The sequence below is a fragment of the Aspergillus lucknowensis genome (genome assembly GCF_044049455.1).
Source record: "Aspergillus lucknowensis strain CBS 449.75 chromosome Unknown BJX67scaffold_43, whole genome shotgun sequence".
NCBI lineage: Eukaryota > Fungi > Ascomycota > Eurotiomycetes > Eurotiales > Aspergillaceae > Aspergillus > Aspergillus lucknowensis.
The window spans coordinates 161055-184510 of NW_027263587.1; the positions used below are offsets into that span (position 1 = coordinate 161055).

The window sequence follows — 23456 nt, forward strand, 5'->3', positions numbered from 1 at the left end:
CTCCTCACAAACAAATCTCCCGATTGGGCATGGTGGCTGGTTATCGTCAGCGGCACGTTCCCATCGCCGATCCCAGCCACCTCCACGGACCTCGATCGGTCGATCGTGGTCAGCCTGGGTGGACACTGAAATTCGAAGCAAGATGTTTGAGGTGGTCAAAGTATCGAGTACTCTGTATCATTATTGGCTCTTTCAGGGGGTTTCGTCGGCGGGCCTTGCGAGTAGTCAACCCATGCGATCCTGGGATCCAAGTGCCCAAAGCTCTCAGAATACTCCGTCAAGTCAACTTGGCTACCGTTGATAGATTTCTTAACATAAAATTTCGTCTCAAAATGTCACAAATGGCGAATGTTTTGTTGTTTCAAAGATCACCCGCGTTTCCTCAGAGGTTTCGACTTTCTTCAGGATGAATAAGGTCAGACTTGGCATTGGCTGTGACCTCGTGATTTCAAACTACGGCTCCTCCATGACTCTCTTCACATCACTGAGCTTATCGATCAGAGGGTTATCAATATCCCTTGTTGCTCCCAAAATGGCTACAACTGAAAATACATATGAACCCACGTATCTGTATAAGCTTGTTCCATCTACAGCACCCGTTCGGGAACCTATCCCCGAGCGTCTCCCGGTCAGCCTCATCGACCAACAGTCTGGATTTGTGCATCTCTCTACAGCGCTCCAAGTTCCCAACACGCTCAGGTTCTTCTTTCAAGATGAGCCCCTCGTATATGTGCTGAGGATTCCGTATGACCGCGTGGCTCAAGACATTCGGTTCGAAGATCCTGAAGGTCGCGTGTGCGGGCCCCGGCCGGATGAGGGGCTCTTTCCTGTACGTATCGCAAAGACGAGTTGATTGCCCCAGTTCTCAATACTGATACACGTCTAGCACCTTTACAACGGCCTCAAGCTTGGAAGGGAGGAGGTGGAGAGCATGAGCGTCTGGACACAAGAGGACGGATGGGAGAAAGCGTTGAACGCGGCGAAGCCATGGCTCCTCTATTAAGTAAACTGCCTCTTTCTGTCGTCCTAATTGTTCCACTCCCGAGATACGTCTATGATATTGGATATATAGCCTAGTATAGTTAATGATTTCCAGTGCCCAGGTGGAAATGGCGAGGATGAATGAATGCAGATAGAGAGATCTGTGGTGCCCTGTGATGCCCTGTGGGGGGCACCTGATATCTTGCTTCACGAGCCTCTTGATGCCAAACAACATCAGGAACAGGTCACACAAGACTCTCCCCTTTCCCTCCGCCGTCCTCTCCGTTCCTGGTCTGGATGACTCTTGGTGCGGGCAATTGGTCAGCTCCTGAGGCCCTCTCACTCACCGCCTGAATAGTTGTCTACCAGCCAATGAAACAGAGCGATGTCGGAGCAACTACGCCGTTTCTGGAAAGGCGGCTTTTGGAGACCTGGTGCAGCGGAGAGCCAACAGCCAATTTTTTTTCTGGTCCGAGATTTTCTTCTCTTTTCCTTTTCTTCTTCTTTTCTTTGGGAAAGGAAGACCTTCTCCATCAACAGAACGTTTCTATCGTCGATCTGTTGATTACTCTCTTTGCCTGTTTATTTCCGTCTACGAGTTTTGATAGAGACCGTAGACCTCTTTCTCTTCCAAAATGCCGATTGCCAACGGTGACGCGCTTGGAAGAGCCATGACCGCCGAGTTTCAGGACCACACCAAGGCGCTGGAGATTCTGGAAAAGGATTACACCAAGGACGGTCTTGATGTCGATACCTTACTTGATTCCGACAAGCACGGTGCCTTGACCTACAATGACTTCCTTGTTCTGCCCGGATATATCGGTAAGCCGCTGTACTGAACTCATGACTCACAGTCAGTGACTGAACTCGATGGCAAGGCTTCCCTGCTTCGGATGTCACTCTGGACACTCCAGTCACGAAGCGTGTCACGTTGAAGGCTCCTCTCCTGTCCTCGCCCATGGACACTGTCACTGAACACAACATGGCCATCCACATGGCGCTCCTGGGTGGTCTCGGTGTCATCCACCATAACTGCTCCCCAGAGGACCAGGCTGAGATGGTAAGGAAGGTTAAGCGCTACGAGAACGGCTTCATCTTGGATCCCGTTGTGCTTTCTCCCAAGGCCACTGTCGGGGAAGCGAAGGACCTCAAGGCTAAGTGGGGATTCGGCGGTTTCCCGGTGACTGGTAAGTGCCAATGCTCTGTCTTGTTCCTTTCTTCTCGATGATGATTCCACTCTTTTCTTTTATAACTTTCGTTCCACTGAAGCGGCGAGAGTTGCATTGTAGAGAAACAGATTATATCTGATTCTTGATTCAATCATGTTCTATGTCTTCATTGTCATGGGTGAACCAGCTTCTAACGCGTTTGTACTCATAGAAAATGGCACACTCCGGTCGAGGCTCGTTGGTATTGTCACCACCCGTGACATCCAATTTCACCCTAATCTCGATGACTCCGTCACCGCCATCATGTCTACCGACCTCGTCACAGCACCTGCTGGTACCACGCTTGCCGAGGCCAACGACGTCCTTCGTAGCTCCAAAAAGGGCAAGTTGCCGATCGTCGATGAGAACGGCAATCTCGTCTCCCTCCTCTCTCGTAGTGATCTGATGAAGAACTTACACTACCCTCTGGCTTCCAAGCTCCCTGCCTCCAAGCAACTGATCTGTGCCGCCGCTATAGGCACACGAGAGGAAGACAAGTACAGACTGAAACTCCTCGTCGAGGCCGGTCTCGACATTGTCATCCTCGACAGCAGCCAAGGCAACAGCTTGTACCAAATTGAAATGATCAAGTACGTCAAGAAAACATATCCCGAGATCGACGTCATCGGCGGAAACGTCGTGACACGGGACCAAGCGGCGGCCCTGATCGCTGCCGGCGTCGATGGCCTGAGAATCGGCATGGGTAGCGGCAGCGCCTGTATCACACAGGAAGTCATGGCCGTCGGGCGTCCTCAGGCCCTCTCCGTCCGCCGCGTCTCCCACTTCGCCGCTCGCTTCGGTGTCCCGTGCATTGCCGATGGTGGTATCCAGAACGTTGGCCACATTGTCAAGGGTCTTGCCATGGGAGCCACGACCGTCATGATGGGTGGTCTCCTGGCCGGTACCACCGAGTCTCCTGGTGAGTACTTTGTCAGCAACGAGGGGCAGCTCGTCAAGGCCTACCGTGGCATGGGCAGTATCGCTGCCATGGAGGACAAGAAGGCCGGCGCTGGCAGCAAGGACACCAAGGCCAGCAATGCAGGTACGGCCCGGTACTTCTCCGAGAAGGACCGTGTTCTTGTCGCGCAGGGCGTCGCGGGTTCCGTCCTCGACCGCGGCTCTGTCACCAAATTCATTCCCTACCTTGTCGCCGGTATCCAACACTCTCTCCAGGATATCGGTGTGAATAGCTTGCAGTCTCTCCATGAAGGCGTGAACAAGGGAACCGTCCGGTTTGAGGTGCGAAGCGCTAGCGCCATGGCCGAGGGTAACGTCCACGGCCTGCATAGCTATGACAAGAAGCTCTACTCTTAAGTGGTGAAAGCTTGAGTAGTATGGCTCTTCCCTGTTTCTTGTTACGCCCTCTCAACTCCCATGATGTTATTAATGCACGACGATATGTTCTTTCCATGAAAACGAAAAGTACAGGCATGTGGTTTCGGAGTTCGACTGGAATGCAGATCTCGATTGTTCTTGAGTAGAGACTTGGTATTGAATTGAATAAACCTAAAGTCGACTTCACGCATCCCTTCGTAAAAAACATCAACCGTTTAGATATACCACAGCCCACATCATCCCCCTCGCCATCTCCCCCAAAGCCTCGAATCAGATCAGATCAAGACAAAGCACCCAAAACCAACCCCCCCTCCCCCCTCCGCCTCCTCGCCTGATCGCATCTCTCCACAAGCACACTATCAAAGGCCCACCACCACCTCTGAAAGACCACCTGCCCGATCTCCCAAGCCCCCGGCTCAAAAATATCGTCGCCGCGAATCCGCATGCCCTCCCCGCCCTCGTCTTCCATGTCGTAGACGAGCCGCAGCATCCCGGTTGGATGCTGCGCGGACTCCGGGCGCAGCTCGGGCGGAAGATTGAATGTTTGGATTAGTTTGTCACGCGTGCTGGGCCAGGGGAGGATGTCTAGCACTGGGTGGTGGGGGAGGAGTCGTTGGGTTGGGGTTGGTTGGAGGTGTGTGGGGAGGGATGGGATGTCGATGTCGGGTTCTGAGGCGTTTGGGGATGTGGAAGTTGATGTTGATGATGATGATGACGATGACGATGGGGGGGAGGAGGACGAGGAGGAAGACGAGGAATATGTTAAAGAAGGGGGTGAGAGGGCGAGTGGGTTTGAGTTTCGCTCTTTGTAGAAGGGGCTTTTCGCAGAGATGTCCCAGAGCAGGTGTGCGACGTTCAGCCGGAGGGCGACCTTCATTGCGGCGTTGAGGAGCTTCAGGGATGGGATCTCGATAATGTGATCGTCTGGGAATGTGAATGTGGATGATTGGTATGTCTGGAGCTGGTCTGAGAGACTGGATGCATTATTGGGCTCGTTGGTGTTGGTGTTTGGCCAGAAGGTGAGTTGCTCTCCATTCGAGGGAATCTGGAGGGCTCGTGGAGAAAGACATGCAAATGGGTCACTACTCGCTGGGATCTGCGGGACAGAAAACGCCTGAGATGCATCTGGCATCGAGAAGAGAGAAAGGAAAGCCGACGATGATGAGGCTGTATCGGGGATGGCGACGGAGGATGCGTCCAGGGCGTCGAGCGCGTCCAGGCCATGAGCAGTGGAGTCGAACTGGCCAAACCCCTGCGCCTCTGACAAATGGAAACTGGGTGAAGACGCCTTTTCCGGTTCATTTTGGGAAGAAGGCTGCAGGAACTCAGCCAAGTCGATTTGAGGATCGGTGTTGCTGCTCTCCTTGGCTTCTGCAGCCCGACGCTGCTTCTCGACCTGGGCTTGGAGAGCCTGCAGACGAACCTTCTTCCGCTGGCCTGTCGCTGATTAGCATCGCTCTACAAGGATAAAGGAAGGAGTAAGCAGAGCAAGACTTACGATATCGTCGTTGCGCCAGGACATTCAGCAACCTCTTTCGTTCCGCCGGATCCTCCGCAATGTCAGGGAGATCAATGTCTCCACTTCCGCGCTTCGTCGGCATAATGCAGCGGTCAGCAAGCTGTACGTTATGCTCTCGAGGATGTATTATGAGGAAAACAGCGAACAAATCCTCAGACCAGGCTTCGTGGGCGAGAGAAGAAACAATTTCTTGTGATTGCTTGGAAATCCGTGGGTTGAGCAGGAGGGAGAGGCCGCGGAGGGCGAGAACATAACGTTATGCTCGCCATTTAGCGCCATCTCGTCGAATACGAGGTCCCTTCGACATCCACGAACACGAGGTTCGCTTACAACTGTCATGGAGTCTCGTTAGGCGACATGATTCATTCCAGCAACATAACCCTCGTAGCATAGAAAATGGCATATAAAAGATCGATAAGTTCAACGCTGAGTATTAAGTATCACTCGCATCTCAAATCCCAATAACCAATCACACCGTCTGCCTTTCAATCAATTTTATTTTGCAACGCTCAAAAAAAAAAGCCCTACTTCTTCCAAGGTTCCCTCACCATGTCTACCACTCCCACGAATTACTCCGTCCACTCGATCATCGCCGCATACGGCCTCGGCCTGGCCCCTCACGGCTACTACTTCGTCAAGATGATGGCCAATGCCCGGGGCGAAGCGTCCAATATCCTGTACGATCCACTCCTTCGCTCAATCGCAAACCTAACTAAACCAAACTAACGTTGCTACCAGCCCCCGCGAAAACCTCGCGAACCTCAAGGGAACACTCAAAAGCCAAGTATGGACGCAGCTCGCAAAAGCTCGAGGCGCCCACCTCAACGCAATGGAGAATCTCCCTCTCTTTGCTGTCGCTATGGTACGTTACGTCACCTTATCAGACCCGACCCGACTTGTCCTCACACCCGCTCTGTCTGGTTTTCTAACAATCATATGCTCGTGCTTTTTAGCTTGCTGGAAATGTAGCAAAGCTTCCTACGAGCGAGCTCAATACCCTCTCGCTGGAGTATCTGGGTGCTCGTCTGCTGTATATGGCGACGTATATGGGGGCCCGGTCGGAGGCGATCAGCTACGTGCGGACGGGGCTGTGGGCGTGGAGCGTCTCGATTCCGATTATGGCGTTGGTGAAGGCTGGGAAGGTGTTTAATCAGGTTGAGTAGAGAATGGTCTGTGGAGCGAGAGTTGGTGACATCCCTTATATGACCTGAAGTTAGAATAATGTATATTTGTTTGCGATTATCCAGAATATTGGAAGGGAAAGTATGGCTACTTAAGAAAGCTACCAAGGTGTTAGGACAGAGTGATGAAGAAAACCGGACTACGATGCACTATTTACAAATGCTTCATGCCCACATCCGCCCAGCCCTATACAGCAGCCTTGGTATTGGTACTATAGCACACATTTCTGGATTGGTGTATTCGAAGACACCGTACATTAGCAGCTATCCACACTCGAACAGAAGAGAAGAGAAAGAACTCCTCACCTTTCCCAAAATAAAAATCGCTGTTTCCCAGGCCCAACCCTGCCACCCAACCAAGGCCGGGATTGTCGATTGCAAATGGAATCCTATATTTAACAAAAGTTAGGTTGACTGTGAAGTTCACGAACAGAAAAGGCAGATGGAGTAACGGGCGCAAGAAAGGGAGAAGAGAGGAGGAAGAGAAAGTGGATGTAATTGTCCCAGGCCCAACCCTGCCACCCTGCCAGGGCCTGGGGTCGTCATTGGGCGCGAACGGAACCCTCCGAGAGGTCCTAGTAAGGATGAGGAGAAGGCCCAAGCCCGTCCCGACCACCCATCCGGTGCGGTTCAAGTCCCAAAGAAGTCAACCGAGGTCGAGCTTCTCCTGTAACCCCGTAAAAGTCAATCATGATCACTAGAAAGGGAGGGACATATCACTTACCACACGTTGGTTAGGCCATGCGTCCATGTGCGTCCATCCGTGTGTTGTGGCCAGGTCCGCTAGGGCTAGAAGAGAAGAAGAAATGGAAACCCCCCCGAAGAGGGTTAATAAAGGCGAGGAGAAGTCGCTCGCCCGTCCCGACCACCCGACCACGAGGGCGAACAAGTCCCAAGGAAGTCAAGCTTCCCCTGTATCTGCCGTATTAGTCAACATCACTCGAAGCCAGAGACGTAACTTACCACATGCTGGTTAGGCCATGCGTCCATGTGCGTCCATGCATGTGTTGTGGCCTTGCCCGCGAGGGGATATAAGCAGAGAGGAGGAGGAGAGGTGTAATGCTCAACCATAACCCAACCGCCCGACCATCAGGCCTGGGTGCACCCAGGTAGTGTTGTAAACCGATACACGGTTAGTTGCTGTCATTCGGCGTCGCTGTTTGGTTTCGTCCCTTGGCCGTTCGTAGTGTCGTATGTGTAGCGTGTCGTGCCTTCCGCTCTTCAACAACCCCTAGAGCCACTCGAAATCTTCCACCCTGACAGAAGGCCCAAGACAGGCGCGATCTCAGCGACTGTCAACAGTTCTTCTTAGTGTTAGCCACGAATTATGAACCAGAGCTGAGTAAGATGCAGACTCACTGATAACTCAGCGTCCCACCATGGACAGTAAGACTGTTTGATCTCTACCTTCAGCGCACTGGAGAGTCTAAGTAGACGCGCGAAGCTGTTGCAAAGCAAGAAGTCAGAATACATGGGGATACGGGGGAGAAGGAAGAAGTACTCGCCGTCTCTTAGACATCGTCCCAGCACCAAGTCCCGGTACGAAGGTTGTAGTGATCTCGCAAGTTCAAACAACATCAAGGTGGGCGGAGTACATCAAAAGCAAGAAGACAGAGGTACGGGAAAGCAGCTCAACTGTCACAAATTACCAGGACTATCTTATCCAAGCTGGAGAAAGAACAACTCCTTCGCCGACAGAGTAGACAAGTAGTCTCCGGCAATTACTGGAACGCAACCCAAGGGGATGATGGGGGAGATTGCTGTGACAGGAGCGAGATGCAGGAAGGATGGTAAGAGAAAGAAGAAGAGAAGAGAGACGAAGAGAGGGAAGGGGATTTAAGTAGTCAGAGCAGAGAGAAATTATGTGTTATTGACCGGAAAGTGCGACCTAATTCACTCATTGCTTGCAAACTTCATCATCGCGGCGGAGAGGTTTTATTGGACAGTTGTAGAAAGATGGGTGAATACCACTCAGGCATTCACACAAACTGAAAGCATAAGTTAGTTACAGCCCACGCAGTGGAGACTTGTGCTGAAAGCAGTTTCATATCTGGGTGGGTGGTTGGGAAAACTGGGAGGGTGTTGAATGTTCTCTCATTAACAGCCAATCAAAGTAGTAGAGCACGAGGCTTGACTCGTTGAAGGTGATGGATTCCCCTCCAGCAGTTCATTTCCACTCCACCAAATAGTACTACCTGGTAGGCTACGCGGTGCTATCTCATGGTTCCAAGGCTGAATCCTGATAGTACAGCCACACTCAACGACTCATCAACTGGCATTGCTCGAACCTATGTACGGAAGTGAACCTGTACTCCGGAAGTGGAACCTATCATACACGATTCTCACGATGTGGTAGGTAAGTTTAGAACTAAGTCCTGTCCCTGCTGGGAACCGACCAATGCTAACTTCGTCTCTGCCAGTATCCCTGCCACGCCAGATACTCAATCGCGGCGCAATGTTTACAAACTGCGGGTTCCTGCAGAATTAGCGCCCCAACGAACCAGAATGAAATCCAGTAATGCATCTTTGGAACAGAAGCGTGCACGCGATGCGCGGGAGAAGGACATCCGTAGATTATTGCCGGAGACAAGTCACAGCGATACTACAGAGACACACAGGTGGTATGAACCAAGCAGGACTGACAAGCCCTAATAACATAATTCGAGGAGTACACTCGCATCAGTCTAGCATATGAGTTGCGCAGAACTTCTGCGATCAAGCACCATCAATCGAAAATAGACGATTGTATAATCCCCAACAAAACGGACGGGCTTCTCACTCTGGACCCTCTTCAACAGAGTGGGAAACTACTAGCAGCCACCTAGGATCGGTCTAAAGTGGGTAATATGGGAAAATCGCACCTTAGAGTTGCCCTGACTGGAGGCTCTATTTCTGCAGTGACAACCCTATCTGAGGCACTTATCCACTATGCACTTCTCGTCCATCCAAGTAAATAAATCAACCAATCTTGCGGTTTTCTCGAGATGATAGTTCTCGATCAAATGGCGGGTAAACGCGGGGTAAAGTCGACCGAGGTTCCGCCGTAGCCAAGGTTAATGACGAGCTGAGCCTCCGAAACACGCGACGGATCGTGACCAAATGGTCCCTGCTGTGTTCCTGTGCTACCATCTATTCTTGAAAAAGCCTTTCCTGAAGCACCTCGGCTGCGCCTGTTGAGGAGGACATGCACCCAACTCCCCATGTGCCTCCACGCTCAGCCGCCCGGTTAATCTTTCACCAGCTGGAGCTTGTCCGAGGGCTTGCAAGCTCACTGTCCTTGACAAGTATACCACGACAGGCTTCATCTCCCTGTTGGACAAATTTTACGGGGATTTGCTTTCGTAAAGCGAGCTCATCCTCTCCACAGTCTCAATTGGCTCCTCGAAAGATGCCACCCAAGCCGAAGTCTCCGCCGGCTGATCCCCGGCCCAGCTCGAGGTCAGTCGCCAATGTGAAAGACACGAGATGAGCGCGCAATGAAACGCCGTCCATTGGATAAATAGAAGCTAATGCGCATCAGTGTCGTTCTGGTATCGCCAAAGAACGAAGTTCTCCTCCTTCATCGCGTGAAGACATCCACATCTTTCGCATCCGCTCACGTCTTTCCCGGAGGAAACCTATCGCTCCAGGATGGACGGTGCCCACCTGCAGGGGATCCAAAGAGGCATGAAGATGCGTCTTGGTACCGGAATGCAGCCATCCGCGAGTTGTTCGAAGAGAGTGGCATCCTTCTTGCGAAAGACAAGAGTTCTGGGAAGATGCTCGCGGTTGGGGGGGAAGAGCGCGAGAATGGGCGACGACAGATCCACCAAAAACAGACCACATTCGCAGAATGGCTGAAGAAGCAAAATGCCGCAGCTGTACCAAATATAGGTGAGATATCTTTCTTTCCACGCTTTCTGCTGACACGACTGATACAATGTGCATAAAGATGGCTTGATCCCCTTCACACGATGGGTCACCCCAACGAATGTTCCAAAGCGATACACAACGCAGATGTACCTGTATTTTCTGCCATTGCCATTCGAGTCGGACAAGCCATTATTGAACGAAATTCCTGCCGAAGGCGAACGCGAGGAAATCCAGATTCCGACCAGCGACGGAGGTGTTGAAATTGCCGAGGCTCAATTCCTGCCTGCATCCGAATGGCTTCGGAAAGCTGGACAAGGAGATATAATCCTCTTTCCACCACAGTTTGTCTTACTGAATTTGGTGTCGCAATTCCTAGATAAGGAGCCCCGGGCAGCTCCACTGGATGAACTCCAGCGCCGGCGTGGACAGCTTATCGAATTTGTAAATTCCGGCAGCCCACCATGGACTGAGAAGTGTATCTCCCCGAAGGTTGGTAAGTTTGCAGAAGATGGGCGCGCGGTCTTGTTGTTGGATCATCCTGGCCCGGAGCTGAAAGACACTGCCCGCCGAGGAGAGTCTGAAAGAGTTGTCCTTGTACGATTCCATAACGGAAGCACCAGCGAGCTCAGTCTCACCTGGAAGAAGGATATCTTCCCCGGAAAAAACGGTAATCTTTGAGGTAGTATTTCGCTATATAGTCACTAGACAGGCGTATAACCTGTCGACGGATGAATGGTCATCGGTGAAGGATCAACTCATCATGAGGATCGCCCGGCCAGCATTGCTGCGCCACCTCCCGAATTCTGTATTCTCTTTCCTTCATTTCTTCATTCCGTCCTTCCTGATTGGGTGAACGTGAAGCCTATCTCAAGGCCTTCTCGCAGGTATTAATATTCCCCGACAGCCCGTAGTTAGGAACTCAGAATCTTCATCCTTTCTCATTCCTATGATTGCTCACCTAGATCGGTCGATATCCATGGTGCTCGCCTACGGACATTACCTGATCACGATTCCCTTATGAGCCCGGCTTGCTAAGGGCTTGAAATCGAAGCTATTCACACCACTTCCCCGGGCTATACACACCTACGGCAGGTGTTGAGCTCTCCGACGCGTCCGTTGGGACTGTCCAAACTCGTGGTTATCTTGCAGACGAAGGCCAACACGGCCTCACAGCTACACCAATTCTCAGATACACAACAATAAGTTGCAAGTCGGCAACATGTGTGTCTTGATGGGGCTTACACAGTCGCTCTGCGGATGATAAGGCCGTCATCTTGCGGACGCACTGAACGTCCTCACACTACGTCCGATCGTCGGATAATGTCGACGGGTTTCCACGCCAACGACACGCCGTTGATTCTTGGATTCCGGAAAAGAAGTGGGCGGTCGAAATACTGAGAGAAGAGGACCGGGTCCATGACCACATATCACGTTTCAAAGGGGCGGGGGGGAGCTACCACTCTTGCATAACCGATGGTATGATCACTGACTGGATCATAATTAACTGTGCAACCTCTCTGCCTACTCGCTGTAAGTTCATATAACCTCTTCCTGCCTTGTTACTCGTTAACAAGGTGATAGCCTACTCCACACCAAAACTTATGCAAGCTGTCAACCAGAAGGAGCCCTTCACTAGAGGGGTCGACACTTTTTAATGGAGCTGTAAATTCCAATCCATGCAGTATTCAGTAGCGACTGGGAAGATTTACAAATTCTCCATAACAAGTCTCCAACCATTAACAAATCTCCTCTGAGGAGACCTTGTACTCCCGTACGGCTTGGACAGGCCTCCCATGCAGGTCTTGCATTCTTGAGTCTGCGCAAACATGGGAGGCCGTGTCCTTCACCGATCGGGTGATTGACGAGGTGGTGAGGCGTGGTATCCAAAAGACTCGCTCGGGTCACGGCCCTGGGGCTCACGTGGTTTTGCTACTTCCTTCGTCAGGTTTCTTCCTTCGGGGCCACAGGAGAACGGGGTTTGGAAATACTAGCTGAGCAGAGGTTGGAAACCGAAGCGGAAAACAGCTCGGCGTGAGATTGAAATTTCATCCTTATTATTGTTAAGTTAGTTCCTCGGATAGCCTCTTATTCATCATCAGAAGTCGTTAATTCTAAAGATCAAGACCTTTGTTGTTTTTCCATTTGAAGAGTTTTCGAAAGCCTAGTATTGCCAAAAACATCAGAAAAGCGCAGAGGAACAACGTCCAGAGGGCGATGTTTGATTCGTTGAGCTGGGAAACCTGCGTGGGAGAAGTCACCATCATTGTCGCGCCGTTTGGCTGCGTCGGCCAGGAGGGTACGTGTCAGAACAGCGAAGCTCGTTCACGAGGATGAGCTTGACAGACAATAATAATGATAACGACACGGCGTCCACGTACTACTGGGCGACTTTCCAGGGTACCAAAAACAGAAAACTAAACCAAACACCATGGGCAGGCGGATCCTCGAGTCAATTTCCCCCTTAAACCTAAGGCGTTAATGGAACCAAGAAGACAACGCACCGCCACAAACGTCAGCCACACATCAAACGAACCCTCGACAAGAATCACATGACCCACACAACCCGCGCAGCCGAATTCGCGGCCAGCCAAAAGTTCGACAACGACTGTCCAGTTCAACCCGCAGCGCACCACCGTTAAATCACCGTCCGTCGTTGACCTTAAACAGACAGCCGCCAAAATGGAGAACGAGAAGGGAGAAATCGTCGATCTGTACGTGCCCAGTCTTGCAATGTCTCTGGTTTCATGAACATCAAGGAAGCGAAACCTCCGGGAAGGATATCGAAGGGAGAAGATTCAATCAATCATGGGGTGGAATCTTTTTCGCACGATAATCTACACCTCCTTTGAAACCGCCCCAGAGAAAACGCGCGCAGAACGGGAGTCGCAAACCCGCGTGCAAGAAATTGAACAAAAACCGCTAACAGTTATCTCTTCCCCTTGACAGCTACGTCCCCCGCAAGTGCAGCGCCACCAACCGCATCATCAAAGCCAACGACCACGCCTCCGTCCAGATCTCCATCGGCAAGGTCGACGAGAACGGCCGCTACACCGGCGAGAACCAAACCTATGCTCTGTGCGGCTTCATCCGTGCCCGCGGCGAGAGCGACGACTCTCTGAACCGTCTCACCCAGCGTGATGGATACATCCGTGGCGTGTGGTCTGCTAGCAGCCAGCGGTAATCGCGTTTCAAAAATGGGAAAACGACGGTGATAGGGGTTGGTGAGTCACGTCTATCCTGATCCTGTTTTCTGCGGTCGAAGTGAGAAGCATGGACGAGGCTAACCGAATACTCTTCTTCCTGGTTAGGAATGAAATTGTGGATCGTAATATCATATAATTGTGTTATGGTCTTATCATACGCCCGATACGATCTTCATATAAGAGACTTCAACTAAATTTCGAAGAATCAAGCCATTTCATTTCTTCCTCTATATACTTATCCCTTTTTTCTTCCATATCTATCTCTTACGTTTGGGTTCCGCGATCACGGCACGCAAATCGGCACTCGATACCTCCTCATTCGAGGACTGGATTGAATGTTCCCGTAACATACATCTGCTCCTCCCCCATGAGCGACGAGGTAGAATCGTAACATCATATATCTCTTTGCCGAAGATCACTTGATTCCCGCCTACTGAAGAGCCACTGCTGCAGAGATATGCGCTGGGGCACAGATACGGGTGGGACATACATTTCCTCGTTTCGTTACGCGTAGGCCGCAGTCGACTTTTACGAGACAGGAAGTGCGTTGTAGGGTGATATTTTTTTCAGTTATTCTTCTGCACTGTTTCCCTATTTTACTGGTTTCCGTCATTGGTGTAGTCTCATTAGATCGTGGTTGGAAGGGTATATCATGAGACTATATTGGTCTATTTCGTTGATCTGGTTTATTCCTTTTCTAATCTGACCGCCGGGTTCGTTTCGATGAAGTTGAGGTCAACCTTATGGCCCAGCAGTTCTCTAATGTTGCTCACGGCGTACCTAAAAAGAAGAGGAAGGTCAGCTTAAAGCACCGAAAGGACGTATAATCCGGCCGCAACTCACTTGATCATAGTTGGTCTCTCAAGACTGAGACCCCATCCGTAGACCCTCATGTCCTTAGGAAGACCCATAGGTTCCAACATCTCCGGCCGGAACATACCGCTATTTCCAATCTCCACCCACTTGCCGAGTCCCTCATGGTAGCCGAAGATCTCCATACTCGGCTCGGTGTAGGGGTTGTAGGCAGGCTTGAAGCGAAGCTGATGGATTCCCATCTTAGCGAAGAAGACCTCCATGAAACCGATCAGCCCCCCCAGGGTCAGACCAAAGTCAGCAATGACACCCTCGATTTGGTGGAACTCGGCCAAGTGAGTGGCATCGACCGCCTCGTTACGGAAGACACGGTCGATACTGAAATACCTCGCGGGGCGTGGGTTGGCGGCGAGCTTATGGAGCATGTACGTGGAGACCGACGTGGTGTGTGTACGAAGAACAAGCCGCAGCGATTCTTTGGCGCTCCATGGGTAGCGGTAACCAATTGACCCGTACTTGCCGTCCTCGTGGACTTGGCGGACATTCTCCCAGTATTCCTTGTAGTCGAGTTTCTTCTCCGTAGTCGTGGGTTTGTGTACGGGCTTGGGGCGATGCGGGTCATGTTCGGGGTCTTCGCGGGGAGGATCAGCTGTAAGAGGATCGGAAATGTAGAAGGTATCTTGAAGATCACGAGCGGGGTGCTGCTGAGGTACGTAGAGCGCGTCGAAGTTCCAGAAGCCGGTCTCCACGAAGCGATTGGTCGGCATCTCCTCGAAACCCATCTCGAAAAAAATACTCCGGAACTCCTGTCGAACCTTGTTGAGCGGGTGTAAGGCACCAGAGGGAGCAGGTGCACCCCTAGCATTGAAGTTGTAGGGCTTGAAGTGGGCAGTCTTCCACGACCCATCGTGCAGCATTTCGGCTGTCAGATCCGTCTCCTCCTTGACGAATTCTTTGGCGTATTTAGGGCCCTTCGAAATTTTGAAACTGATAACTTTCTGGATACTGATCAGCTTCCGCCGCTTCAGGTCCACAAGGACTTTCTTGTCCGCCACAGCTTGTGACTTCTTGATGTTTAGAAGCAGGTCTCGAGTCTCGTCCACAATGCTGTCGGTGGTCGCCCGCAAGGTATCCTTGTCCTTCTTAATCCATCCTCGCTTGAAGGCATTCCCCTGTCCAATACCGGCGTTTTCCTTTCCGACAATCCCAGGCAAGTCACCAATCTTCAACCCGTCAATAGCTGCGACAACAGCCTCAAACACCTTAGCCTCGTGACTGCCATTGGCAGCGATATCCTCTCCTTCTTTCGTCAAAACGGCGGCTTCTTTCTCAATTGTCTCATATTCGACCATCTGTCGCGAGGCCAGGCGATCAACCGCACTTTTAATACTTAGTGAGGGGATGGAGGGGAAGGCTTCGCTGGAAAGAATTGGCCCCTCGGACGCGGACAGGGCGTCCAGAATGGGTTTCGTCATATCGGACGCCATGATCGTAATCGGGGTCACGGTACATAGACCGGAGAAGAACAGAATTCGCAGACTGTGTTGGCAGAAACTCGAGACCAGCGTTGGCGATATTGACTCAGAGCGTCCTGCCCACTTCTTTTTTGGGCCCTCACCAAATTGTTACGGCGGGGCACCGAGACCAAGAATGTTGTCACGTGGCTTTCTTCCTGACAGCCCCGCCGTCTCCACTCCACCGCCAATGCATGTCAAGCCACGATCTCGCAGACTGGATTTGCATGAGGAGTCTCTACATTCTGGTCCATATCCATTCAAATTTCATGGAACAGTTGATATACAGCAGCCTGGATCTCTGATAGCTCCAATCACTAAATACCGCCACACAAATCGCGCCATGGAATTGGCTACATGGACGTTGGCCTGTTGCCAGGAGACAAGTATCATGCTTCGCTCGTTTCCAATCAAGTCTGAGAGAAACCTTCAGAGGGTAACTTCCCGTCGCACAGCGTCACAACTCTGCGTTTGAGATTGCGCAACGGATGATAGGGTGGGTTTCGAGGAAACTTCAAGGAAAATGCCCCAGTTATTAAATGGCGACGTATGATCGGAGGTCTTGCGACGATCGACTAACTTCGGTTATGAGGGGCAGAACTTCCCCTCTTTATCAATCATTCCGTCCCGTTAAGCTTCTCCTTGTCTGTTGCTCACACTCAGGAACCCTTGAGCATAAATTTTACATTTCCAAAACCACAGTATGTCTCTAGGACGCTCTTTCAAGCTTAACTCTGGATACGATATCCCTGCAGTTGGTTTGGGTACTTGGGTATGCTCACCAAAAAAAGGCCATATTCGGACAGCCAGTATTAACAGCAGTAGCTCTCCGAACCTAATGAAGTCGAAAACGCTGTTGAGCACGCCCTCCGCGTGGGATATCGCCATATTGACGCTGCCGCATGCTATCTAAACGAGACCGAAGTCGGGAACGGTTGGAAGAAGTCTGGCGTTCCCCGGGAGCAGATTTTCGTGAGCATACATCGCGCGGTTACAGAATTCAAACCGTTTGAGCTGATTAGATTTACTATCCGTGGCCAGATAACCAGCAAACTGTGGAACACCCATCACCACCCCGAAAACGTTGAGGAGGCGCTTAACAAGACGTTGAGGGAGCTCCAGACGGACTATCTCGATCTATATCTAGTATGGTTCGAATATTATCCTTCTAGGATACCCACTAACAAACTCCAGATTCACTGGCCCGTCGCGTTTGAGCATACAAATGAAACTCTCACGCCGATTGACCCAGTTTCGAAGCGATTCCGGCTGGCGAATGTCCCAGTAGCCGACACTTGGAGAGTGCTGGAGAAGTTTGTCAAGGCCGGCAAGATCAGGAGCATTGGTGTCAGCAATTTCACCGCCGAAAAGCTCGACGAGCTCCTCAAGATTGCAGAGATCCCTCCCACCGTGAACCAGATCGAAGCCCATCCATATCTCCAACAGCCTAAGCTCACTCAGTACTCCAAAGACAAGAACATTCTCACCGTCGCGTATAGCCCCTTGGGCAACAACATCTATGGTGTCCCTCGGTATTTCCCCCTCCCTCTGGGTGCCGAGGGCTGGGACTGGCCGTCAAAATAATAGGCCATAAGCTAATTTTAATAGTGTTGTCGACGATCCTACCGTTATCGAGATTGCCAAAAAGCTCGGTAAAGACCCCGCGGCTGTGCTGATCTCCTGGGCCGTGCAGCGCGGTACAGTTGTTCTGCCAAAGAGTGTCACACCATCCCGCATCGAGAGCAACTTCCAGGGTATGACTTCCAGAGACAAAGCTACAGAATATATGGTGAAACTAACTCTTTTAGACTTTGTCCTTCCCGACACCGAGTTCGAGGCCCTAAACAAGCTCGAAAGGCACCAGCGGTACAACTACCCTTTCCGCTGGGGAGTTGACATTTTCGGAGAGCTTGGAGATGAAGAAGCTGAGCGCAGGGCGGAGGAAGACGCTGCGAAAAAACGGGCTGCGTAAATGCTTTAACCTGCGGCCGTTGGAGGGCGTTCCGCGCTCTTTGGATATGCCGCTGGTTCCTGAGAGACGTAGGATAGCCAGAATAATTCTAGCGTCTGTCTGCAATTGTACTAGGAAGCATTTAAAACGGACACGCGTAGTCATGACACATAATAAAACTTCGATTTATAATCGACGAAGAGCGGTGCGAGCAGTCGTCCTGTCCTGTATATATTTCTCCTGGTCTAGAGGGATTAGCAGAAGGCTCTTGACCATATATTCAAGATCACAGTCCATTTCTCGAAATACAACAAAAGTAAAATTATACTGTGGCTTGGAACCAAGTTCATCTGGTCTCGTTAGCCTGATTGTAGATTGTACTTGAGTCACTGCTTCCGTCAGTGTTGGATCTCAACCACAACGCGGACGGAACGCGATTTGCCTCCCCATCTACCGAACCTGCAGCTAGACAAACCCTCATTCACAACTACCCTCATATAAAACACTTGAATGATCTAGTGTCCGAACAGATATCTTTCACTTTTCACTAGACTTCTCTTATATGCCAAACAAACCTCTTCAAAACCCGAAGATTCCTGCCAACAACAACCATGCCACTGGCCCGTCGCCGTTCGAAGAAGAGAGCTCGTACAGGCACGGAGCCATCCTCTAAGAGGCGTGAATCTGGTGAGTCTGTTACTTTCCAACTTTCTCAGCATCTTTGCGTTCACCTCCCGCCTACTGCGAATGGTGATATGGTCTGGTTGGTGCCGTAGTTGACAGTTCCCTAGATGCACGTAAACCAAAACCACTCCCATTAGTGGAACGCACGAATGCATTAACACTAGAGGAATTCTTATCCTTATATATCCCATCTTCAGAACTTGAGTTTCAAAAGCTGCGGACGAGGAGTGAAGAAGAAGCTATCGCTTCAATAACTCGCGATGGGGAAAATCCCGGGCACGACCAACCGAATATTTCGACAGAAACCCAGCAGGATAAATACACGCTTGACATCTACACAGCAGGAACGATTCCGGCTGCCGACTTAAATGCATGCTTCCAGCTCATCGAGCTAACTTCATCGACCGCATACAAAAACTCTAAGCTGGGTTGGTCACCCGCCGAAAAGAAGAAGGAGATGAAGCTGCCTGATATGAAGTATATGATTCTACGACGCGGTGGGCCGGGTGTTGTTGTCCCCCACGGAATTACTGAGAGTGAAAGGGATGGTTCTTGCCGTGGGGAATTCGCGGGCTTCCTTGAATTCATGGTTACGTATGAGGACGGATATGAGGTGCTCTATTGCTATGAGATTCACCTCATGCCGGAGGCGCAGGGGCGAGGATTAGGGGAGGAGTTAATGGTGCGCTTCGGGCGAATAGGTGCCCGCATTGGGCTTGAGAAAGCGATGTTGACGGTTTTCAAGTCAAATCCTCGTGCGATTACATTCTACGAGAGAGTGGGTTATACGGAAGATGAGAATTCCCCGAGGCCGCGGAAGCTGCGGAATGGAACCTTAAAAGAGGCTGACTATCAGATTATGTCCAAAAGGTTGCCCTAACCTATCAAGAGCATGTTTGACCTGGTATAGATGGGAATATATTACACTTGTTTGACGGTCTTGCCGCGCTTTTCGGGGTTCTCTAGCTCCCATTCGTCGCGAAGGGCGGCGAATATTGTATCCGCGATGATGAGAGAGAGACCCAGACTCCATACGAGAGTTATTGCGTAGAAGAAGTTCGCGTTTCCAGACCCAGCATAGATCCACAGGTGATAGAAAGCAGGGCCTAGCAACGAGGCATAGAGAAGGGCCGAGACGGAGAAGAATGTGTAGCGCATCACTAGTAATATCAGCGAACCCGAAACGGTATTGGGGAAGGAATCATGGATAAAGGAGTCCTCACAAGGGAAGATGTGTCGGTAAAGCGGAAGAAGGGCAAAATATAAAGAGGCGTCTGCGATGCTAGGATAGGGTTTAAACACTGCAAAAATCCCTAGCAACGAGGTTATGACAAACAATGGCTGCCGACGCAATCTTACAGTCAGACTGCCAGCGTATGCTGTCAGGTGGAGCCAGAAGACACCGAGGAAAAAGTCCCGGAAGGAGTCAAAGATCTCAATGAAGAAGTACCACCAAAGTCCGATGTTCGGGGTAAGGTCCGGAACGAGCAAGTGGAAGCCATAGGTCGCGGAAACAAGTCTGGCAAAGTCGCCGACAATCAGAAGGGAAACACCGAGGAGCCCCGCGACGCTCAACAAAAATACCGCAAAGTGTTTTACCACAAACAGAGCAGTTGAGGGTGTGGTGTTGCTGCGCTGAGCCTGCCGATCGTAGCACAGGAGGACGAGGGGGATGAACAAAAGTGCAGGATAAATTGAAAGGTACGACGCGAGCCCCAGAGCGAGCATCGAGTTGAGGCTTTGACCCTGAACCGCGGCTGAAAGCGCGTATAGGATGCCGGTCGAAGTGAATACTGCAGTCGACCGACCAAGGCAAGTCGCGATGGTGAAGGGGTTAAACAGGAACCTGCTCGGAATTAGCGCCATGTATCCCCGTTCTATACCCGCTCATTCTCATACCATGCGGCAATTACAGCCCCATCCCATGTAATCTCTTTTCTTATTGACGCGTATAACCTTCCCGATACTGCCTGTGCGGAATCGGAGATGGTGATCAAGGCATTCGCATTGAGCAAATCGAGGAGGGAGTAGAACAACGCAGTCGGGAAAGGATACTCCTGGGCGTTCGGCAATAGCGAGAAGATCGGAAGTAGTAGAGGAGCCTTCGTACATCAGAAGCGTTAGTAGAGCTTCTGTGGTGCCCGATTTCTCCGATACTTACTTGGTGAAAGAGCCCTCCGTCGTAGGGTGACACATTCCTATTGTAGAGGAAGAGGCCTTCTTGAACTACAGAGGGTCAATAATTGACGGGTTGCCCAAGTAGGAGGCACAAAAGAGGACTCACGCCTCTTGAAGCTGGTCACTGGGGTCGAGACCTCCACCCGGCCTGTCAGTAGGTCGGGCAGTGAGGGAAACAAGAGCAAAAGCAGGAGTCGTAAAATGAGGGCACCGCCTAGCACAGCAGCCTTCCTGCGATTGACGGGCATGATGACCTTGACCAACCGACAAGAAGGAGCAATGCAATGCAAGAACGGCCCCTTGGCCGAGGCTTTTGAATGCTCTGGACCAACTCCTCCACCTGTCCTCACGTGCCAAGCCTCCGCCGGGTTTGGTGCACGGACCAACCAAGCTTTTCTCAGCGGGAAAAAAGTTTCAAATTTTTGGGGAATTGAAGCGGACGCTCTTCCCATCTCTCATCCAATCCACCACTTCGAGTCGCAGTGATGGCGAAAATCAAGAAGAAGGGTACGCATTCATAGCAGAACATTTTTAGATGCCTTGTTCTCACTCAATACCACAGGTACCTCTGGCCAGGCCAAAAACTACATCACTAGAACCCAGGCGGTGCGCAAACTCCAGATTTCATTACCGGATTTCCGTCGACTATGCATCTTCAAAGGTTTGCCTTTCCCTTAAAAGAAGCCGCAATTGACTTCCAAGGCTGTGTTGCTTTTTTACTCGGGCAGCGACGCTAATGCCTTAATCTTCGAAGGAATTTACCCTCGCGAGCCACGGAATAAGAAGAAAGCTTCCAAGTCCTCTACTCCCAATACAACCTTCTACTACACCAAGGATATCCAGTACCTCCTGCATGAGCCGCTCCTACGGAAATTCCGCGACCAAAAGGCACTTGCGAAGAAGATTGCGCGATCTCTTGGACGTGGAGAAGTCAGCGATGCAGCCCGTCTAGAGAAGAATCATGCGCCGAAATTGACCTTGGACCATGTCATTAAGGAGCGTTATCCGACATTCATTGACGCTCTCAGGGATCTTGACGATGCACTGTCTCTTCTCTTCCTTTTCGCAAACTTGCCTTCCACCAATCATGTTCCGCCCAAAACCATCGCCCTCTGCCAGCGCCTTTGCCACGAATTCCAACATTACCTGATCACAACCAACTCTCTGCGCAAGTCATTCCTTTCAATTAAGGGTATCTACTACCAAGCGACTATCCAAGGTCAAGATATCATGTGGCTTGTCCCCTACCGATTTGTGCAACGGGTCAATGGGGATGTGGATTATCGGATTATGGCTACGTTCGTCGAGTTCTACACCACCCTCCTAGGATTTGTCAATTTTCGGCTATATTCCACGCTTGGACTTAGGTATCCGCCCAAGTTCGACACTCGGAGTGACGAGAACGGAGCAGAACTGGCGGCCTTCACCCTAGAAGGACGATCAGTGGGAGATACCCCCAAGGCTATTGAAGCGAGTAACAAGCCGTCGGCCAATGCCAACCAGGAGGTTTCTCGTGAAGTTCAGGAAAAGGTTGACAGGGTTATTAAGAACGTCAAGCTTGATCAGACCAACGAGCAAGTCACCGAGACAACTGAAGAAGCAACAGATGCAATCGATAAGTTCGAGCCTGCGGCTCCTGAGGCCGATACACTTCCCCAACCGGACCTGAGCGGTGACCAGGCTGGCTCACTTTTCGCACCCTTCACATTCTACATTTCCCGAGAAGCCCCTAAAGCGCCCCTCGAATTCATCCTCCGGGCCTTTGGGTGCAAGCGCATCGGATGGGATAGTGTTCTTGGAGACGGGGCTTTCACACACAACGAAGCTGATCCGCGAATCACACATCAGATCGTGGACCGTCCATCCTTGCCTGAATCTTCTCTTCCTGCCATCCCTGCTGCAGCCGAAGACGGTGCTGTACAGAAGGTGAGACCCGGTACTCGTATTCCCGGTCGAACATACGTCCAGCCTCAATGGATCTGGGATAGCATCAACGAAGGGAAGCTCCTCCGTCCTGACCTGTACACCCCAGGCGCGACCTTGCCACCTCACCTCAGTCCGTGGGTCAAGCCCAAGAAGGGAGGTTACGACCCTCGTGCCAGCCTAGCCGAACAAGAAGAGGAGGGTGAGGCTGAACTGGCGGCTGAGGAGGAAGAGAGCGACGAGGAAATGGAGGAATCTACCGAGAAAAAGCCAGCTCCTGCAGATGCTAGTGAATCCCGGTCCGAAAGGGATGAGGATGAATCCATGGATGGCGGTATGGATGTCGCGGGTACCGATGACGAAAGCGAAAGTGAGGAGGAGGAAGATGACGGAAAACCAGGCTTTACGGGTTTCGAGGACGCAGATGCCAGCTCCGAATCGGAAGACGAAGAAGAAGCTGCCCGAACGCAGCACCAGAAGGAACTCGAAGCTGAGGCCGCTGGCTTGCCCTTCTCAGGGAGCGACGCTTCGGCAGCTAATAAATCCCAGGCCAAGAAGATTGCATCCAAGAAGCGCCAGGAGGAAGAGGAATTGGAGCGACAAAAGATGATGATGAGCCGGAAGAAGAGGAAATTGCTGGAGAAGATGATGTACTCGAACAAGAAGCAGGCGGAGGAGTCTGCGAAGTTGCGGTCGAAGCGGAGGAAGCTCGAGAAAGAAACTGGCAATTAGACTAGTGTGCGCTAAAAGTTGTTTTACGTCTCACTTGTCCCTGGCGCAATGGTATCCTTTTATTGCTTGGAGGCTGCCGGCAGTTCGGGCGCATTTGACTATTCGTACCTTTGTCAAGAGGAGAGTCTCTGCTGTTCTTCGTAGATCGCAGTGGTTGCGTGTCAAGCACAGGGCGCGCGTGTATTCGTATCTCACACTAATGGATCCACAATCTCGATGCCCCTTTGGGCCTTTAGTGGTTGCTCTGAATACGAGGATCCGTCGTGTTGCCTCTGCAAGCGTAAGGAGCTCAAGTTTGAAATAGACCTTCTCTGTCTTGCTTCTTTTTGACACTCTTCAGAGCTCATCTTCCCGACCTAACGCGCTTCCAAAGAGGCACGTA

At 51.3% G+C, this 23456-nt stretch overlaps 12 protein-coding genes across 12 annotated transcripts; 8 read left to right on the forward strand and 4 right to left on the reverse strand.

Moving 5' to 3' along the window:
* The first annotated feature begins 1 nt into the window (after window position 1).
* Window positions 2–1492, forward strand: BJX67DRAFT_361896 (DUF952 domain-containing protein). The gene is made up of 2 exons (XM_071029930.1): window positions 2–829; window positions 887–1492. The coding sequence occupies exons 1-2, from the start codon at window positions 407–409 to the stop codon at window positions 1001–1003; spliced, it is 540 nt and encodes a 179-aa protein (XP_070883170.1). The 5' UTR covers window positions 2–406; the 3' UTR covers window positions 1004–1492.
* A 3-nt stretch (window positions 1493–1495) lies between these two features.
* On the reverse strand, window positions 1496–1999 carry BJX67DRAFT_361898 (uncharacterized protein). Its single transcript, XM_071029931.1, has one exon. It carries the CDS (start codon window positions 1975–1977, stop codon window positions 1564–1566), a length of 414 nt encoding a protein of 137 aa, XP_070883171.1. The 5' UTR covers window positions 1978–1999; the 3' UTR covers window positions 1496–1563.
* BJX67DRAFT_361899 (putative IMP dehydrogenase) lies at window positions 1997–3712 on the forward strand. Its single transcript, XM_071029932.1, has 2 exons — window positions 1997–2168; window positions 2362–3712. The coding sequence occupies exons 1-2, from the start codon at window positions 2039–2041 to the stop codon at window positions 3501–3503; spliced, it is 1272 nt and encodes a 423-aa protein (XP_070883172.1). The 5' UTR covers window positions 1997–2038; the 3' UTR covers window positions 3504–3712.
* A 92-nt stretch (window positions 3713–3804) lies between these two features.
* On the reverse strand, window positions 3805–5125 carry BJX67DRAFT_384028 (uncharacterized protein; the record flags this gene model as incomplete). Its single annotated transcript, XM_071033584.1, has 2 exons — window positions 3805–4961; window positions 5023–5125. The coding sequence occupies 2 exons, from the start codon at window positions 5123–5125 to the stop codon at window positions 3805–3807; spliced, it is 1260 nt and encodes a 419-aa protein (XP_070883173.1).
* Window positions 5126–5434: 309 nt separating this feature from the next.
* On the forward strand, window positions 5435–6292 carry BJX67DRAFT_361901 (uncharacterized protein). The gene is made up of 3 exons (XM_071029933.1): window positions 5435–5720; window positions 5782–5905; window positions 5997–6292. The coding sequence occupies exons 1-3, from the start codon at window positions 5593–5595 to the stop codon at window positions 6204–6206; spliced, it is 462 nt and encodes a 153-aa protein (XP_070883174.1). The 5' UTR covers window positions 5435–5592; the 3' UTR covers window positions 6207–6292.
* Window positions 6293–9612: 3320 nt separating this feature from the next.
* On the forward strand, window positions 9613–10754 carry BJX67DRAFT_384030 (NUDIX hydrolase; the record flags this gene model as incomplete). Its single annotated transcript, XM_071033585.1, has 3 exons — window positions 9613–9662; window positions 9745–10097; window positions 10156–10754. 3 exons carry the CDS (start codon window positions 9613–9615, stop codon window positions 10752–10754), a joined length of 1002 nt encoding a protein of 333 aa, XP_070883175.1.
* A 2001-nt stretch (window positions 10755–12755) lies between these two features.
* On the forward strand, window positions 12756–13257 carry rps21 (40S ribosomal protein eS21; the record flags this gene model as incomplete). The annotated part of the gene is made up of 2 exons (XM_071033586.1): window positions 12756–12787; window positions 13023–13257. The coding sequence occupies 2 exons, from the start codon at window positions 12756–12758 to the stop codon at window positions 13255–13257; spliced, it is 267 nt and encodes an 88-aa protein (XP_070883176.1).
* A 609-nt stretch (window positions 13258–13866) lies between these two features.
* BJX67DRAFT_227724 (phenylalanine--tRNA ligase subunit alpha) lies at window positions 13867–15679 on the reverse strand. Its single transcript, XM_071025856.1, has 2 exons — window positions 14123–15679; window positions 13867–14059 (listed from the first exon to the last, which is right to left on the reverse strand). Exons 1-2 carry the CDS (start codon window positions 15577–15579, stop codon window positions 13966–13968), a joined length of 1551 nt encoding a protein of 516 aa, XP_070883177.1. The 5' UTR covers window positions 15580–15679; the 3' UTR covers window positions 13867–13965.
* Window positions 15680–15785: 106 nt separating this feature from the next.
* Window positions 15786–17869, forward strand: BJX67DRAFT_361925 (aldo/keto reductase). Its single transcript, XM_071029934.1, has 6 exons — window positions 15786–16378; window positions 16432–16578; window positions 16648–16752; window positions 16801–17138; window positions 17215–17360; window positions 17415–17869. The coding sequence occupies exons 1-6, from the start codon at window positions 16310–16312 to the stop codon at window positions 17576–17578; spliced, it is 969 nt and encodes a 322-aa protein (XP_070883178.1). The 5' UTR covers window positions 15786–16309; the 3' UTR covers window positions 17579–17869.
* Window positions 17870–18168: 299 nt separating this feature from the next.
* BJX67DRAFT_384034 (N-terminal L-serine N(alpha)-acetyltransferase NAT4) lies at window positions 18169–19121 on the forward strand (the record flags this gene model as incomplete). Its single annotated transcript, XM_071033587.1, has 2 exons — window positions 18169–18244; window positions 18349–19121. The coding sequence occupies 2 exons, from the start codon at window positions 18169–18171 to the stop codon at window positions 19119–19121; spliced, it is 849 nt and encodes a 282-aa protein (XP_070883179.1).
* Window positions 19122–19141: 20 nt separating this feature from the next.
* Window positions 19142–20722, reverse strand: BJX67DRAFT_227835 (GPI-anchor transamidase subunit GAB1). The gene is made up of 5 exons (XM_071025858.1): window positions 20526–20722; window positions 20403–20467; window positions 20141–20343; window positions 19465–20087; window positions 19142–19401 (listed from the first exon to the last, which is right to left on the reverse strand). Exons 1-5 carry the CDS (start codon window positions 20665–20667, stop codon window positions 19163–19165), a joined length of 1272 nt encoding a protein of 423 aa, XP_070883180.1. The 5' UTR covers window positions 20668–20722; the 3' UTR covers window positions 19142–19162.
* Window positions 20723–20810: 88 nt separating this feature from the next.
* On the forward strand, window positions 20811–23275 carry nop7 (mRNA-binding ribosome synthesis protein NOP7). Its single transcript, XM_071025859.1, has 3 exons — window positions 20811–20926; window positions 20982–21080; window positions 21174–23275. Exons 1-3 carry the CDS (start codon window positions 20905–20907, stop codon window positions 23072–23074), a joined length of 2022 nt encoding a protein of 673 aa, XP_070883181.1. The 5' UTR covers window positions 20811–20904; the 3' UTR covers window positions 23075–23275.
* The last annotated feature ends 181 nt before the right edge of the window (window positions 23276–23456 follow it).